Source organism: Cygnus atratus, chromosome 5, assembly GCF_013377495.2.
Source record: "Cygnus atratus isolate AKBS03 ecotype Queensland, Australia chromosome 5, CAtr_DNAZoo_HiC_assembly, whole genome shotgun sequence".
Taxonomy (NCBI): domain Eukaryota; kingdom Metazoa; phylum Chordata; class Aves; order Anseriformes; family Anatidae; genus Cygnus; species Cygnus atratus.
This window is the reverse complement of record NC_066366.1, coordinates 13575942-13593969: the sequence shown is the minus strand read 5'-3', so window position 1 is coordinate 13593969 and position 18028 is coordinate 13575942. Positions and strand designations below refer to the sequence as shown.

General features: G+C 39.5%; 1 protein-coding gene across 1 annotated transcript in view; it reads left to right on the top strand.

The window, feature by feature from the left end:
- Nucleotides 1-15247, top strand: part of TTC17 (tetratricopeptide repeat domain 17) — a 59228-nt gene extending 43981 nt beyond the window's left edge. Inside the window, exons 17-25 of the mRNA XM_035552148.2 lie at nucleotides 1578-1745; nucleotides 2378-2628; nucleotides 3254-3419; nucleotides 5866-5986; nucleotides 6292-6451; nucleotides 6923-7006; nucleotides 8805-8924; nucleotides 10915-11058; nucleotides 13693-15247. Coding sequence (XP_035408041.1) covers nucleotides 1578-1745; nucleotides 2378-2628; nucleotides 3254-3419; nucleotides 5866-5986; nucleotides 6292-6451; nucleotides 6923-7006; nucleotides 8805-8924; nucleotides 10915-11058; nucleotides 13693-13824 — 1346 coding nt within the window. The 3' untranslated portion in view covers nucleotides 13825-15247. The remainder of the gene's footprint in view (nucleotides 1-1577; nucleotides 1746-2377; nucleotides 2629-3253; nucleotides 3420-5865; nucleotides 5987-6291; nucleotides 6452-6922; nucleotides 7007-8804; nucleotides 8925-10914; nucleotides 11059-13692) is intronic.
- Nucleotides 15248-18028: the final 2781 nt, after the last annotated feature.

The following is an 18028-nucleotide window of genomic DNA, read 5'->3' as shown; positions in this document are numbered from 1 at the left end:
GAGGATTAAAGAAAGAGACAGTGACTAATAGAATAAGTAGGAAAGGCAGAGTATAATTGTATGGCAGATGTTAGGACAGTTTCTGAAGTTAACAGCTTCTGTTTTGAATGTTTACTCATCTAATAGCCTTGTTTGACTTTTTTACATACAGCAGAAAAGGTAAGGCAAGAAATAGTTTTCACGGAGGATTTACGAGTACAGTTGTATATATTTGGTTTTGGTAATAACCCTATGAATATCCCGGTCTGTTTCTCCTCCCGAAGTGTCACCCGAGTGTTGGCAGCTGCAAAAGTGCAGAACATGCAGTAAAAAGCTGCGGCTCGGTTCCGCTGGGAAGCGGTGGACCTGTGACATCTACCTGAGAGTTACAGCCATCCTCTCTTCCTCCCGGCCTGATAAAGAGCGAGACCTAAAAACGTTCTTCTAGAAGATGGGGTCACTGGGTGGAGGAAAAAGGAGTCACTGGTCTGCTTCATTCATATTCTTCATAGTTCACACTGCCAGCTGGAAAAATAATGCTTTCCATATGAATTGAGCAATACAGTTAGCGTTCGTGAGGATAGACCGGGGAACACACTTGATAATCTTTCATTTAGTTTAATCTCTATTTGATTCACTATGTGCTTCTTAATTCACTTGTGTATGGAAGCTATTTTCACTCACAGGTAATGGAAAGGAGGAAGGAGGGATTTTAGAGCAGCAACAGCTCAGTGCTCAGAATATCTGTTCTCCTCCTTGGTGACAGACTGAGGCTGCAGATACGGCCCCTGCTCTGTGTGTCAGCTCTGTAGTTGTGCCACAAAGTGAGGGGCAACTCCCTGCCCCTCGCCCCATGTGGGGAATGCATGTTTCTGTACCTGTGGAGCTCCAGGGGAGTCGGGGGGGAACAGCTCTTTAAAAACCCCACCTGGAAGACTGACAAGTAATTACTGTTGGAAATTCTGAGATCTGGAGTTAAAAATGGCTTTGAGATCAAAAATCTTGTTAAAAAGTTGCAGGTGACTTAGGTGCTGAGTTAAATGTTCAGCTGATTTTTGATACAGATTAGTACCGATGGCTTTTGTCTGCTTATGAGCTAGTCTTACCTAGTTACTGACGGCTGCTGGCCCAGGAGATCAGAGCCAGGCAATCCCACATCAATCTGCAGTGGCCCTTTTTCTCTTGAACGTAAGCACTGTGAGCATTATAGTGTCTAGCAAGGTTCATACGGCAGGCAACCCCCGTGTATGGTCCAGTGTCACTGAAAATATGCTTTGGGAACACTCACTGGAATTGCTACCAACACACGATGATTTCCTAGGTATTGTGCCACCTCCTGTCAAAAGATACCTGAGTTTTCTTTCATTGGTAATTCACGGTATATATCTAAATACATTATCAGTAACTGTTTTAGCTGATCTGCCTTGTGAAGAGGCAGAACAGGTTTTCTGGTTTTGTTTTTTCTCAGCAATGTCTTTGCTACCTTGTGGAATTGTACTGTTAATCTGTATGTAGAAAATTAGAAGACTGTAGTTTCTGCACCTTGTGTCTAAGAGGAGCAGTTTTATGTGGTATATCAATAAATTCCTCTCTTTCAGGTCACTGTCATGAGAAAAATCTAGATGGCAGTCATGACAAGGAGAAATACTTTGAGCACCATGAGTCAGTCACAGCAGTGGCAGAAGGACACTCTGAGGGAGGTACAGAAGATCCAGAAGTCCTTACTCAGGGTTCAGCAAGGGATCCCTCCATCTTGAGACTGGAAAGTAAGTCAGCATAACAAAATTGGTACTGACAGGTGAATCAGTTTCTAGATTTTTCAAAGAGCTGCCTTCCAAGAAAGCTACAGTTTTTCTCAAGTGAAAAGTAACCCTTAAAACTTCATTCTGTTCACTGTTCTTATTCAAGCCTGGCATGAAAATGCATGAGATAAAAGGTTAAGATGCTTTCCATGGTAAAGGATATAGTTTCCTGCAAGACTCTACAAGGACGTGTTGGTTGTACCTTAGTAAATTCTGTATCATCTGTGCCAGACAGTAGTGAGGGAACGCAATCTCTGTGGTTAAGGTACAGAGAGCATTATTCGGTGTTTAATGCATATATGTCGAGAAAATCATCTCCTGTCTGCTCCCTTGAATGGGCAGAACTTTGGTCTGGAAAGGAAACTGATGGAAGTGCTCTAGAGGTGTTAATTTCTGAAGCAACGGTTGGTGCTTTTTTGCATCGGGCAAGTCTTCATTCTCCAGTCCCATTCTCTTTTTGCGGCATGCAGTGAGTATTCAGTTGATGCAAGTGGAAGAGAGAGGTCACAGGAAAAAAAAAAAAAGAAACGTTTTTGTACAATTCATGGATGCAGTAAGTAAAGAATTTTTGACATTTCTGTGGTTTTCCATTTTAGACACAGTTACTCCAGAAAGCAACGATTCAGAAGGAATGGAGGGTTTAGATGATGATCACATGTCTGAAGAGATGCTGGCTTTGGTGGATGAGTTTGAAAACTCATGGCCTCAAGAAGCTTTCGAAGGGGCACTGGAAGTAAAAGGTCGTCGGATGGACTTGCAGGGAATCCGTGTCCTAAAAAAGGGAGCTCAGGATGGACTGGCTAGCTCCTGTTTTGGGGACTGTGGTGACGATGACGAAGCTGAATGGGTAAGTTTGGATCAGTTTGTAAAAGTCTTGCACCAACTTACTGTTGTGGAGAGAAAGACTAGGACAGTTTGTGGGTTTTAACACTGGTTTAGATGGAATCTTCATGATCTTCATCTGTAGGTCTGAGAGAGCTGGTTTGTGTGAAATGAACAAGTAGTTTCAATCTCTCTTAAAGGAAAGGCTTCCACATCACTAAAACTGATGTAATTGGTGTTAATTACCAACAGCAAGAGCTTAGGTGTTGAATGATGCTGGGTGCCTTCAAACTTCTTACTTATAGTTGCAAAAGCAACAGGTTTTTAACCAAAAGTTCTGGTTAGCATGAAGATGACACAATACCTGTTGTCATCACGTTACAAACGAAGTATATAATGAAAAATGCGTTTCACTTCTCCAGCAGTTAAATTGGTTTCTGTTATGTTAGAGGTAGTAGTTGTGTACTGTGTTTGTGTGGTATGATGCGGTGAGAATAATGAGCAGGCTTAGAGAATGGGTTGAGATGGGAAGGGAAAGAAATCTGTAATATCTTCAGAATTGAATCTTTGGGCTAAAATAGGTAGTGTGTTGTAGCTGATAATGTTCATGCTTCTTAATGTTAAACTTGGCAATATCATCCTTTTGGTAGATCACTTTTCAGGTCAAACGTTTAAAGAAACCAAAAGCTGATAGTTTGGATCTCCAGGAGCCAGTTGGGAGAAACGGAGAAGAAGGGACTAACAGAGAAAATGAAAACTTCTACCAAACTGCCCTGGAGATCAGTGGACCAAAGATACCTTCTCCTGGACCAATAGGTAACCTGCTGCAACTAGAGAAAGCTGTCCTTTGCAGCTTTCGGAATACTGTGGTTTATTTCTCTGCGGCTTTTATATTACACTGGTTTATTATCATAAATATGCGTCACAAATACTATATAGCGAAATACACCTTCTAGATGGGAATGTGGATTTTTAAGAAATCTCTTCCATCAGCACCTTCTTCATGAAGCACAGCATAACTTTATTGGCTGAATGAAAAATGCTAATTGCCAGAACTTCTGGGGATGAAGTGATAAAAGTAGAGAACGAAAGACGTGGATAATGTCAGTAGAAGTAGTAAGGGGGGGGGTGGTGGAAGTAATGACTTTTTCCTTTAAAACTGAATGGGCAGAGAAGTTACTTTATTTACCAGATGAGAGAGACCTTCAGGGACAGATACAGGGTGATATCTTGAATTGATTAAATATAACAAAATACAAATATAACAAAAGCAAATCAAAACAAACGGCAGAGAACTTGGTCTAGTAGAAATAATATGAAGCTTTACATCCTGCTGTGATTCATTTGGTGATATTAGAAGAGAAAATTTAGATGCTGTCTTCCAGAAGACTGGAGCTACAGAAGAGCACAGTTTTGCACCAACGTATGTGAGGAGGTTTGCAGAGAGAGGTGGAGTTTTTGCAACTTAAGTAGCCAGTACCAGAGAGGAGAGCTATTAAGATAGTGCATGCTAGTTCCATTGGTCTGTTGAGGTGGGTAGAAGTCATCAGCACATGGTTACTTAGAATAAAATTTGGAACTTCTGGAACCTGGTGATGCCGACTAGGAGAGCCAAAATAATGGTTCCCCCATACTTCTCATTTTACCTTGATTTCAAAGGATGTAAAATCTTAATGCTGTAGGGTTGATGTGTAAGCGAAAATGTGTTCTCTAATACATTTTAGTCATTGACATTTTGTTGGCTAGAATGTGAGTTCACGTTTTGAAGGCTTTTACATTAAATCTTTAACACATTCCTTTTTAAGCAACTGACAAAGGTAAGTTGTTGAATTAAATATTTAAATAGGGAAGATTACATGAAAACAAACTATCATTTGTGAACACACACCTTCCCTCTCCTCAGTGTATTTTTTCTCCCTGAGCTACTTTTATGCATTTATTATATAGCATCCCTCAGTTGTAAAGTCATTAACTTCCTAGCACTCCTGAGAGGCAAGGTCTGCTGACATCCTCTTCATGAGAGCTAAATCACTGAAAGTTTAAGTAACACATTGGAGGTTGCCTGGGGAGTTCCTAGGAGAACAGGGAAATGAAGCTATCTGTCCTGTATCTGACTAGTGCTTTGATTACTTATCTGTCCCTGTGTAGCATTTCCATACCTCTCACTATCTTTTGCCATTCATGCACATAGTTAAGTCGTAATCAGATAGTGCAAGGTGCTGATGACAAGAAATGATCTGTTCCTTCTGAGGTTTCCCAGTGTTTCACAAAGTTAAAGTTAGTTTTCCTTTAGTCAGAATATTTTACAAAAGATATGGCATTGTAGGCTTTGTCATTGTTTTGCAAAATTATGGTGAAACAGAAACACTTCCTTTGAAGTAAATAGGATTTGCATCTAAATGGTCAAAAATTTAGGTAACCGCAAATAGGTACTGAAATACTGCTTGTGTACCTGGTGAGACAGCTGCACGTTGTTGAACTTGGCCTCCCACTCTGCAAATTTATGGCTACATGAATCTTACCTTCAAAAAAGTTCAGATGTTTCTGATGCAAGAGAAGAATGTTTCCTAGCATTTAACATGTAGGATCCAGGTTTGTAGGATCTGGTACCATATCCACCACGCGTGAGGAAAAGATTTCAGTAGGGTTTGGATCAAATCTGAAAATCAGATTCCTAGCATAAAGTAAATTATTTAACCTTTACCTGCCTTGGTTAACTCTTGCAAAACGGGAGAGTTGGCGTGTAATTGCTTAGTAGTTTTCAGAAATGTTGCTGTCTTGAGTGTAAGAATGCAATAAAAGCTAGTGTCTGTCCTAATATTCAGTGATAAGAAATGGCAGTATATTTCACTTGGAATTGTCAGAAGATGGAGTTATCAACTTCTGTTAGTTCTTACTGTAGGTGTAGAACATAAATGATGACTCACTTATGAACTTCCTTTAAGGACATTTAAGTAGAGACATTGTGTAAACAAGAACGGTGATTGTTCTTAATCTGTAGCTATTGAAAAATTATAATAAAACATTTTTTTGAGACTTCACCTACAAATGTGTCTTCCATAGCATCCAATTCTGTGGAATTAAGTGTATTTAGTTTTGGGATTGTTCTTAAAGAAATCTGGCTGCAGGACCGTGACTTTTATAATGTAGGGAATGTATCTGCTGCTATGAAGTCTTTTGTAAATCATTGTACTAAAGCAGAATGTCTTTTTGCTTCAAGAGAATTTCTCTTAATTTTTGTATTTTTTTCCCCTTTCTCTAGGAAAAAAGCGTGACTATCGTAGCCTTGGCTGGCCAAGTCCTGATGAATGCCTGAAACTCCGTAGGGTAGAGCTTACCACTGTGGCCAGCACATGGCTTGCTGTTTCTGCTAAAAACATTGAGTAAGTATCTGATATGTGGACCGCAAGTCACTCACACAAAGCAAGACAGTTGTATGGCCTCATGTATATATTAACTGAAAGTTCTTTAAGAGGTATCAAAATTTCAAAGAAGTTTGAAAACGTGGTATTTCATTATTCCACTTGTAAAGAAAAGTGCAACTGCAGACTGAAGATCCAGTGTCTCTTGCTTCTTCAGCTACTCAAAGGAGATTCTGCCAGATTCTAGGCAGTTTACACTCACTAGGGAACTTTGTGATGACTCTTCCCTTTTTTCTCCTGACTGATTCAGTTTATTACCTTTGTAGCATTACAGAACACATCGATTTTGCAACGCAGCTGCAAGAACCAGCCATGGAGCCCCTTTGCAACCCTAATCTACCAGCCAGTATGCATACTTTGGACCACCTGCAAGGTGTCTCTAGTCGGGCAAGCTTGCATTACACTGGAGAAAGTCAACTTAAAGAGGTATGCCACAGGTGAAGGTTCTCACACAAAAATGGCCATACCATGGCAGATTCAAGGTACATTTAGTTCAGTGCCCTGTCTCTGAAAGTATCTTCAGTGAGTGAACACCTGGATAAAAGTGTAAGAACAACGCAACTAATATTTTACCAGACTGTTTTCCTAGCCTTCTGTGATTTGGGCTGAGGGAAATTCTAAAACACCATTAGTGCCTCTGTATTGATGAATTAATAGTAGAAAAAATCAATTAAGCATGCAATAAACTTCTAGCATTCCTGGTATTCAGTGGCACGGAGTTAAAACACTATGTGATGATACAGATAGTACTAACTCAAGATACACAGTGACGTTTGGGATGGAACAAGTTAGGGCATTTGTAAAAGGCTGGGTAAAAAAGCAGCAAACAAGCAGACAAGTGAAGGGCATCTCTTATCAGGCTCCATCCTCTCAGCACGTGTTTTTCCTCTTTCACAGGTGTTACAGAATCTTGGCAAAGACCAGTACTCACCACAGTCATTAGAACAAGTTGGTACTCGAATAGCCAAAGCTTTGGAAAAGGTACGTGTAAATGAGAAAAAGAATAATGTCTGGGTGCACTTTATGCAGTCTCAAACTATATGACTGACATTCCAGTCAAGGAATGCAGTAGTATTCGGACCGGAGATTTGTGTCTATTCAGCTTCTGTAAGGCCCTCACAAGTACTTTCTTGAGCTATATCCTCTGCTTACAGATGGGAGTCCCGCTGCCAGGTCTCTTGCCTCCTTTTCTACTAAAACATAAGCACATCATATTTCCCAGTGTATTACCAGCCCTGCTTTGAGCCGTATTGCTAGCTGCTGATATTTATTAAACTATTTTAACATTTCTTAATCCTCCTCTTTCTGTTGATGCAACATTGGCTTGGAGCTTATAGAAAGTCAGAGTTAAGCCATGGCTCAACTCTTCCAGTTGCACTTCTGGCAGGCAGGCAGCTGACAGGCAGGGACTTACTCTCTTTCTTACTGATTTCCTTTTACCTTATGCAGTGTTGAACTGAAGTGTCAGACACCTTCAGGCAGAGGTATAGCACCATGTGTGAGGCTGCAGTTCTGTTCTTGCTGGAGAGATGATAAGGAACATATTTTTCTTAGGATATACAAGGTGGATAGGGATGTAGGGATTGTTGGTGTGTATTTACAAGGAGGATTGCAAGGAGGATGTTCCAAACTATCATACAAAAGAGAGTTCAACCGAAACAGCTTGGTGCCCCTAGCCTATTCTAGAAAGCCATCAAAAGAACTTAATATGCTTTGAAACTAAAGCCAGTATACCTTTGTTGTTCCCAGAAAGTGAAGATGTTACTCTTAAGCTTGCATTATAAATCTTAGTTCCTTTTGACTTCAGATATACCAACTTTTCTTTTACAAGCTACACTTCCCCCTGCAGACAGCAAGCTTTATCCAAATTAGCTGAAAATTTAGTACTAACAGACCAGAAACGAAGTTCTCACTAAGGCTAGCTGTGCTGCAAATAAAATACAGTTTTTCTGTGTACCAGTCTCATTCATTATTCACAAGAGCTAATCAAATCAAGATGGCTACTTATCTAATTGCATATGTGAACATAAACATTCATTTAAAGTGTCTGAGTCCACAGAATTCAAACGCATGGTATTTTCCCTTCTGACACGTGACATGGGAGTCAGCCAGCTAGAGGCAACAAACTCGGTCAACTAGACTTTTCAGGCGTCTGCCCTGGGCTGCATCCCAGAGCACCCTTTCTCTTTCCAGTGGCTAGCGAGAGCCTAAGGAGTCCAGTCAGCTAACTTAGCTAAGAGTGTTGATTTATAGAGGGTAATGCGTGTACACATCTGAATGCTCAGCACCTGGCAGCTGGTTAGAAGCTGTTGTGACTGCTGAAACTGCTGTTGCTGTATAAAGCTATTAAGATGCTATTCCCTTAAGAAAATTATGTTGCATTTGGAATTTGTGCTTCATATGGCAGTCTCATTGACCTGGCTGCTGCGTATGTGTTAGATAAACTCATTCTGACACTTTGGAATAGAAACATGGAATCATAGAATATCCCGAGTTGGAAGGGACCCACAAGGATCATCGAGTCCAACTCCTGGTACCACACAGGTCTACCCAAAAATTCAGACCATGTGACTAAGAGCGCAGTCCAAACGCTTCTTAAACTCCAACAGGCTTGGTGCCGTTAACTACGTTCCTGGGGAGCCTGTTCCAGTAAATAGTTTATTGTTAAGTGTAACACCCTCCACCCTCAATATATCAAGTAAATTCAAAGAGTGAAAGACAAGGAGTCTGTTCACTACAGGTGTTTGCATGACTGGGTTTTGTGTTCTTCTTTTGCCAGAATCAGACTTCATGGGTCCTCTCTAGCATGGCTGCTCTTTACTGGAGGGTGAAAGGCCAAGGAAAGAAGGCAATTGACTGCTTACGGCAAGCGCTGCACTATGCACCCCATCACATGAAGGTGTGTACACATCACATCTGCCTGCTACATGGATGAAATCATGTTTTGCTTGTGTAACAGCCATATGGAGTTTTCACAAACTACTAAGGCCAGAATTGTGTGTATCAAGTGTCTGTAATGTGTTGGACATCAGCTAGTTGTGGTGAAACCTCAAGACCCTCACCATGTGTTGAGTGTGGGCAACTGCAAAAGAGGAATTTCCTGCAATTCAGCGGGTTTGACACCTCCCTGGGCAATACAGGCTTGAACTCCCCTCTGTTATGTAGGACTGAATCGTCAGCCTCTGCCTGTACAAGTCTTCTAACCTAAAATATGGGAAGTATGTCTTGTCATTGTGCTTTTAAAGGGGGGAAGTGGTGAGTTCTAGAGGAATAATATAAATGCTTAAAGCGTGTTTTGGCTGACTAGTGCCTGACTTTGTGCAGCAGTTTTGTGGTTTAGTCCAAAAAGGCAGTATTTGGGACGGTCTCCTGTTCAGTGTTAACAGTTGACTGAAGTGCTTCATATACCCTTGGCCCTGCCCCATGAGATGCTGAGCAGGGATGTCTGTTCTTAGACACCAGGCTTCCCCTTGCAAACTGGTAAATGCAGTACAGGCCCCTAACTCAACATTGGAGATTTCACTCTGGGACCTGAACAACAAACTGTGCAACACTGCAAAGTGCAAACCACTTTTTGAATCTTGGTCTTAAATCCTTCTCTGAAAATCAGAAGACAGTGTTTTACACTCTATTATTAGGAGGATTTAGCCATTAACAGCAGAAATACCTCAGCTAAGAAATGTTAATCTATTCCTACTCCACATCCTGAGTGTCTTTTGTCTCCTGTAATTCTGTCTTTTTGCTGTTGTCTTCTTAGAACAAGGTTGGAGCCAAGGTCTAACACAACATGCTCTTGTTTATTTTATTTACTTATCTTTCTTTTATGGTGTAGGTACGGCTGACTGTTTTCTAGTGGTGTGATACAGTGTTGCTTGGGATGGGCTCACACCAAATTTGTGCTTTGTTTTTGTCCTTTTGAAGTTGCCCCCATGCCTCCAGAGAAAACTGGGGGTCTTGTTTGTAAAGATTGAGCTGCAACTTGAACTCAGTGAGAATTAACACTGAATGAATTGCTATTTACTATTTTGTTTAATCTTCCTCCTTGGCTTTATGTGCTCTCCCTACTTTATCTCACCTTTTCTCATCTAAATAAAAGGTAATTAATTTTCCTGTGGGGTTCTTTTGTGATTCTCACTTCCATAGTATCTGCATAGTATCAGAACTGTGGCAGGGATCAAATACGTCCAAAATTTTGTATTCTTCTGTTGAGGGCATCTAAGACTTGCTTCTGAGTAGTATTTTGTCCTTTGTAGATGTGAAGCTCTCAGAGAGTTTATGGCTGTCAGGGCTCCACAATTTTGTCAGTCAGACACGGTCACAGTCTGGAAATTCAGAAAATAAAAACATCAGTGACTACCTGAGAAAACTTTACTTATAGCTGTTACTCAGCATCTTACAGGAATTCTGTACCAGAAGCAGGATAGAAAACAGTGTGTCAGCTGCACTAATGGTTAGACCCTTTTTTTCGCTTCCCTGCTTTCCCTTTTTATTCCTATTCCTTCCCCTTTTATGCAACAGCTGAAGGAGGGGGGTTAGACTAACAGCTTCTCTTAGACTGCATCTCGTCTTTTGGGTGAAAACTAATGCAGTAGCATCTAAAAACTAAATGTATGTACTAGGACGTTTAATGTGAGTTAGTTTTCGAATCGCTTGTATATGCAACAGTCATGTTTGTCACTTTTGCAAGCAGACGTGTTTATTAGAGGGTTTTTTGTTTGTTTGTTTATAACTCTGGTTGAAATGCCCTTTTTATAGTAAAATAAGTCTAATTCATCACCTTCAAAAAGTGATCAGGTAGTGGAGTGGCCAGGTGGTGGAGCCTTCTGTCTTCCTGATCCTGAAACTATTTCAGTGGAAAGAACCTCACTGTTTATCGCTTTCTCTTCCAGGATGTACCACTAATAAGCCTAGCAAACATCTTCCACAATGCCAGACTTTGGAATGATGCCATCATTGTAGCTACCATGGCAGTGGAAATAGCACCGCACTTTGTGGTTAATCATTTCACGCTGGCAAATGTCTACGTAGCAATGGTGAGTGTGCTGCCCCTGTCTATGTCTTGTCTTCGATAAAGTATATATCCAAATCGTGTTTCCACAAGTTGGAATTCTGATGGAGCAACATTCACAAAATAAGGGAGGGATCAGTAAGAGAATATAATTTTTTTAATGTACTTTTTAAGACCGTCAAAGCTCTCTATTACTCGTTTAATTCTTGAAGGCCAGTGTTCTTACAAGCTGGCTTCAGGATGCTGTCTGCAAAGCTTTGTTAAGACAATAGCAAACAGTTGATAATTTTGGTTGTCTTCCCATCTAAACACAGGATATCTTTGTAATACTGAAAAATTAACGATAAGCTGAGTTTTTATCCTGAAGAGCTTAGTTTAACATAATTAGTAAAACACAGTTTGCTGCTGCAGTGAACAAACACAAGGGATGTTTAACTTCAGTATCTAAACTATCAACACCCAGAATAGTTTACAGATTTAATTCAATTTTCTTCATACTGCCTATACATTCTAATCTACAAGTCAGCTTTCAGTATTTCCTGTGAATGCAACATGTTCATTCGTTTTACGTTACAAAGGCTGGATTGGTTCTTGCACGTTTTATTCTCATCTTTAACAGGGCCAGTATATTTGAAAGGTAAGAGAGACACCATTAAACTGAAACATAGCTAATATCTACATCTGTTTCAGAAGTATGTTCAATTACGTGTGTTCCTATGTATCCCTGCCAGGTTTTAGCACTTGTAGAGCAGGACAGGACCTGTTGAGCAGGTAGTCATGTATTGTGGCTATCAGGGTTGAAAAGAGCAGAATGCACAGTGCTGTCAAACATACAGTGCAAACAAACTGAAGAAAGGAACGACTTTGTTCTATTAAGGTATTACTTCTGACAGTAGAAAGAAATGAAGTAGAAGTTTGATGCTTGAGTTTCGAATGTCTTTTTCAAGTTAGAACAGGGCCTAAGAATAACTTTATTCTCCTGGATATGAGAGATTTCTCAATGAAGCCACATAGTCATAATATAAAATGACTAACAACAGGACAAACTTATCTTCTGGATCAACTTACACTGATATAAAGAAAAGTTAGTTTATTTTCTTCATATTTAGCCAGCTGTATGTGAGAGCTGACCCTGGCAACCAGGTTGTAAAAGATACCATGTTAATTAATAGTATAGCATTATAGAGGCCAACATTCCTTTATGTGCAAGACTTTTCAGCAAATTGCCTTAAAAAGCTGGAACTGTTGGCCATTATAAGGACTGAGAACTTTGGATGGATGCTATAGAAACTAATGCTGTGGGAAATAAATCTAAAGGAACTTCAAAGTAATATCAGATCACAGCAAGGAAATGATTACATCTAAAAACGGAAAGATCTGATTTCTTGTTTTAATTTGTTTGTCAGTGCTCCCATAAACTAATATGGGATATTCGATGTAATTCCTGTTGAAACTGTATTAAAATACACTTTTTTAAAATCACAACTTTACAACTCATTGATCTAGGTAGACACTATAAAGTGGCTAGAGATGAATGTTACCTGGACTGTACAAATAGTTACTGAGAAACAGAACTTGACTGAAGTTGAGGTAATGCTTAGAGTGAGATCCTGGGAGTTGTAAGTATGAACCAGCAGTCTGCCCAAACTTCTGTCTTCTTTTACTTAGAAAGAAAATAAATTCAAAGTCTAGAAGCACTGTGCAGTGTGCTGTCTGCTTTCACAAGGCAATGTTAGTTTAGCTCTCTACCAGTAGTTCATCAATAGTCTTGCTCTAGGAAATACTGAATATGCTGTTTAAGAGAAAAGCCACCCAAGTCCAGCATCTGTTTTAAAGCTCTTTTAGTGGTTCCCTTTAGTAGATTTGGAAAATAAATTCTCATTCACAGTCCCAAAAATATGTCATAGGAGTATCTCAGTTCCTATAAGGAGAAAAGAGGATGAAAAAATGTAGAAATAGACTGAAAAAAACACAATGCCTGTTTTTTTTCCTCTTGTGTTTTTCTTCGAAGACATTATTGGAAGTTGGCATGTTTTCCTGGTTAATAAATAAAAAAAAGTGGGGTGGTGTAGATAATTAGATTTCAGTACTATAAAAATAAATGTTACTACACCACGAATGCTTCTTACTATCATTCTGGAGTCCAGGTTATCAATTGAAATTGTCTAGCTACTGTATGATTTTAAATTATTAGGTTGTTTTGTTAATTTCCTTAATTTGAGTAATCTTTTAGTACTAATTTCAAGTTTGTTCTTAAAAATGTTACCTTTTCAGCAAAGTTGATATTTTTGCAGTGTACAAGAGTGTGTAAAGCTTTGATCTATGTAAATTCTGGATGAAATCTGCTTTTTAAAAATTATCTCACAGTAAGAATGCATATATCTACTATTAAAAGGAAAAAGGTAAGAGAATTGGTCAGTAATGCTTAACAGCGATTTGACTCCCTTCCATGGGTTATGCAAAATTGGGTCGTATAAGCCCAAGAAAATATCAGTTATTTGGAGGAAAAAAAATAAAAACCACTAAACCACCAGGATGGTTCGGTTATTTCTGTGTATACCATGGTACTTAACTACTTAGAACAGGGAGGAAATAGAAAATGGTAGTGTCCGCTGTTTTTAGAATCTGACTTAATGCGATCTTTGTTCTTCCTTTATAGGAAGAGTTTGAAAAGGCGATGAAATGGTATGAGTCAACATTAAAACTTCAGCCGGAGTTTGCCCCAGCAAAGAATCGAATCCGCACCATTCAGTGTCATTTACTTATGAAAAAAGAGCGACGGTCTCCGTAGAGATCAGCATGTTTCTCTTTTTTTTAAAGTCATTATTCACTATTCTGCTTTTAAGTGTGCTAAGATAAATTGATGAATCAACATTTTTAACAAGACTTTTAAAAAGAGATGGGATTTGGATCAAGGGTTCTTTTATTTTTTCTGAGATAAAGGAGCATCTTCAAAAAATGTTTCACAGACCATAATTTTAAAACATCCTTGTAAATATTAAACCAAGGAACTTCCATAAGTCCATGACCACCTATGCCGGGACCCAGGCATCATTAGTTTTTCCTTAATGCTCAGATTGGCATCAGCATCCAAAATAACTTGCTTCATGTCTTATTATCTACATCAGTAGAAATGCAAAGCAAACACCCATACCAAATAGTAAGAAGAGATAATCAGCAGTTCATCCATGTGAAACTCATGCTTTGTCCAGTCCTGTTTACTCCATCCCACATTGCCTGCTTTTTTCGAAGGAGGGGGACAGAATTTCAAATGGTTTGTTTGTTCTTTTTTTTTTTTTTTTAAAGGGGGGGGGCTGTTAGGAACATCTAGCATTTTTGGAATTGTTTATTTTTGTTGGGGGATGAGGAGGAAATGAGGAGGGGAAAACAGCAGGACACTAAAGTTAAAGTGGTTTTTAAACTTACTTGCAGAAAAAAAAATCAGTAAAAATCCCAATAAGATGTTTTCTATTTGTCTGTGTATTCATAGCCCTCTGCCTCCCTGAATGGTTGTTTTTACTGGTTCTTTGTTCATTGTATTTCTAGTCATTTCAGAGTAAGGTGCAAGTTTATGCTCACTCTGAGCCATACTTTCAGCTGCTGAGGAGCAGGGAGGCAGTGTCAAGGTATCATCAGCAAATGAGTCAGGTGAAAGATTTCCAAATCAGTTCTCTTTTTGTTTGGTGGAGGACATGATTCTCCAGACATCATTGTTGAATCAACAAGGGCACATATTTGAAATAAAATAAATTGTTTATGAACAAAACACAGTGTCTCCTCTAATCTGTGTGTCATGTGCCATTTGAAGGAGATTAGGCTTGGGGAACTACAGCCTTTCTTTGGGAGCAAACAGAGCTGGGAGTCAGGAGGGCCTTTAACACCCTTGATTTAGATAATGATTTTCTACATATCCATGGAAAATTCTCAGTACCTCTATGCCTGGCTCCTTTTTAATGTTTCTTCATTCAGTGACGCAAATTAAGAGCAAGTATGGCAGTGGTGGAAATTATGGCATCAACATATTTTTTTATCTACTTTATTACTTCATAAAAGGATCCTGAATATTTTTATATATAATTGAAGATGAACAGTTTTATGGCAAATGTTTACCTCTGTTTTACTGCAAGTAATTTCTATTAATCTAGAAAGCCTCAAAGAGGTATAAGCAAGTGCTACTGTTGGGTAGATTTTTATTAAAAATGGGTCAATGTGTTGAATTTCTGATGGTCAACAGAGACAAAAGCATATCAAATTTCATTCTCTTCCCAAGGCTACTCAAAAGCCTGATAATGTTGACTGGAGATCCATCTATATAAACTCTAGTGTGAGGAGGCAGAGCACTTTCTGGAAAGTCTGATACAGCACCACAAGGATCATGGACTGGGTTAATGAATTGCAGAGACTTCTCACAGATGTTTGGGAGGAGAACCTAGTAAGGTAGGTGCAAGTAAATGGAAACAAGTTCCATCCGAGGTAGAAAAATATTAAAGCAAAAGGCTTTTCCTTGAACTAAAGAAATGCAAAGAGAGGCAGCATTTTATTCTTTTTTTTGTTTTGTTTTTTACTGATCTGCTTTACGTTCATAGTGGTTGATAAAACCCTGGGAGTATTTGGCAAACTTTGTTTCATGTGCTAGTTTTAAAATGTAATATGCACAAACTTCTCTTACCTGGGATAGAGGATCCAGCTTACAGCTTAGTTTCCTAATGTATCGTGGTCAAACCAAGTGATTGCTACATGCTGAGCTTTCTACTGCATCTGTCTCACTGATGATGAGCAATGTTAGGATTTAAGTAAAGAGTAAGGCAGGTCCATAAGAACCTAAAGCATCCATATGAGGGGCACAGGTGGTCAGCACTGACTGTGTCAATAGATGGAATTAAAATAGACCTCTTCTGGATCAACGAGTATTATGCTCATAGACAGCTCTGGTGCACACTTAAAATTAGCCATTAATACTCTTGTCAGTTTACATCTTGCTTACTGCACTTGGGTTTTTTTGTTTGTTTTAGAATTGCAGTGAGGTGCACTGTATATAGACATCATACAAAAGGCAGGAACACTGCTGTGTGCATGACCATACTGTAAACTGGTGTTACCACCAAGGAGTAGCAGGCTATTTATCTTCTTGATCTGTGTGCGTTTTCAGAGAACTCGCACCTTATAAATGGTTCTTCAAAACTGCAGTAGTCTGGCTCCATGTATTTTTTCTGAATCTTAGTTAAGTGTTTTAAGGGAACGTGTACTGCCTTACTCCAATTAAAGTTGTTTGTACAGCTGTTCACTTGTTAATCGGCTACTCTATGCTGTATCTGCCGTGCAACTAATTTTGAAATAGCTCGTGCTTCCCTCTTAACTGTCTTTTCATAAATTTTAGGTAATTCTTTTAAGCGTTATAATGATTTCCATCAGCTGCTTGCAGTGTATAAGCAGTGCATAAAATTGATGCAGAGAAGCAAAGAGATCTACTTGAGCATAAACTTGGGCTAATGCCAGCAGTACAGCATGTGTCCTAAAAATTTTACCTGCTGATGAATCTACTGGGGAACACTGGCTCCCACCTTGGAGAAGGCAGATGGATTGCTCTTTTTTCACATTTCTGTGTCTGAAACCCTCCTGCATAAACGCAAAGAATGGGGGGTTTTGAGTGGTTTGGCTCTGTTCAAGTGTCAGTCAAAGAAAAACTAATTATGCTTAGCTTAGAAGCAGGAGACAAGTTGGGCAGCGTGTTGAAAGGGAAGCCAGTGCATTTTATGGAGCAAAGGTGTGGCTCTCAGCAGGATGAACTAGCTATTTAAGGATGAAATCCATCTTCATTTAGTCCATTTTAAAATAAGCTAGCTAAGCTAGTTGTCTGGGCTCCATCTTCAGTAGATGGAGAAGATGATTATCTCCAGAGGGTGATTCACCCTCCCTGTGACAAATTGCCTGTTCAAACTGCCTAGTCCTTTCCATTGAGTACCTTTGACCAACTAAATTTAAACATGATTTCTAATGAGACTTAGTGACTTATTTCATAATGACTAGCTCTGCTAAGTGTATCTCCCAAGTAGTCTAATTTAGAGATGACAAAATGATAGGTAAACAGGAAAATCCTCTTTTCTAAAATATATACTTTTTCCCTCCATTGTTTCCAGAGTGTTCACAGAAATTGAAGTACAGATGGGAAAAAGTCTCCATTTGTTTGCAGATGGCATCATGCGCCTGATATCAAAGGGCTTTTCAGAGCACAACTTGCAGGAAAAGAATCAGATGCTTCTGTATATGGAGTGGTGGCTTTGATTCACCATTGATGGCATAGGTGTACTGATCAGGGCTGCACTGATCCTCTACAAAGAAGAAAAACGCAAAGTGCTGTGGCACCCAGTGTGACCATAGCATTGCATTGAAATAATAGGTTTTACAATGCAGTAGAGGCTGGGATCTTAATTTCCATCACCTGTGGTTTCCTTGCATCACCTGTGATGACCAACTTTTGTAATAGACCGAAAATACAAATCTGAAAAGTTTTCTGATGGAGCTTACAACCTTCTTTTTTTCCCCATTCTCTAACCCTCCTACCTTCTCTCTTAACTACGAGGAAGGAGAATAAAAACAAACAAAGCCCCATAACCTCTCCATAGCAATTGTACGGTAGCCAAAGATGCTGTACTAGCTCTACTACAGAACTGGGATGCGACTCGTGGCATTTTGCTTATGGGCGGCTTTCAGTAGCTGCCATGAACTTGTCTGGTTAGCAAATTAGAGCCCCCTGTGTTTAGACCTGCTTCACGAGCAGTAATGTTCCCAGCCGTGTCGCTGCCCTTCTGCATGGCTTTAGGCAAGGCATTTCCCCTCCTCGCTGTACCTCTCTGCCTCCCACGCGTTGTCTGATGTCTTTTTAGAACATATGGGGTTTTTGGAGCTGGAATCACTGCTGTTTATGTCTTTGTATGAGAAACAGTTGTAGTGCCAGGGAATACAAATAGTAACAGCACAAATTAAAAACAACTGTG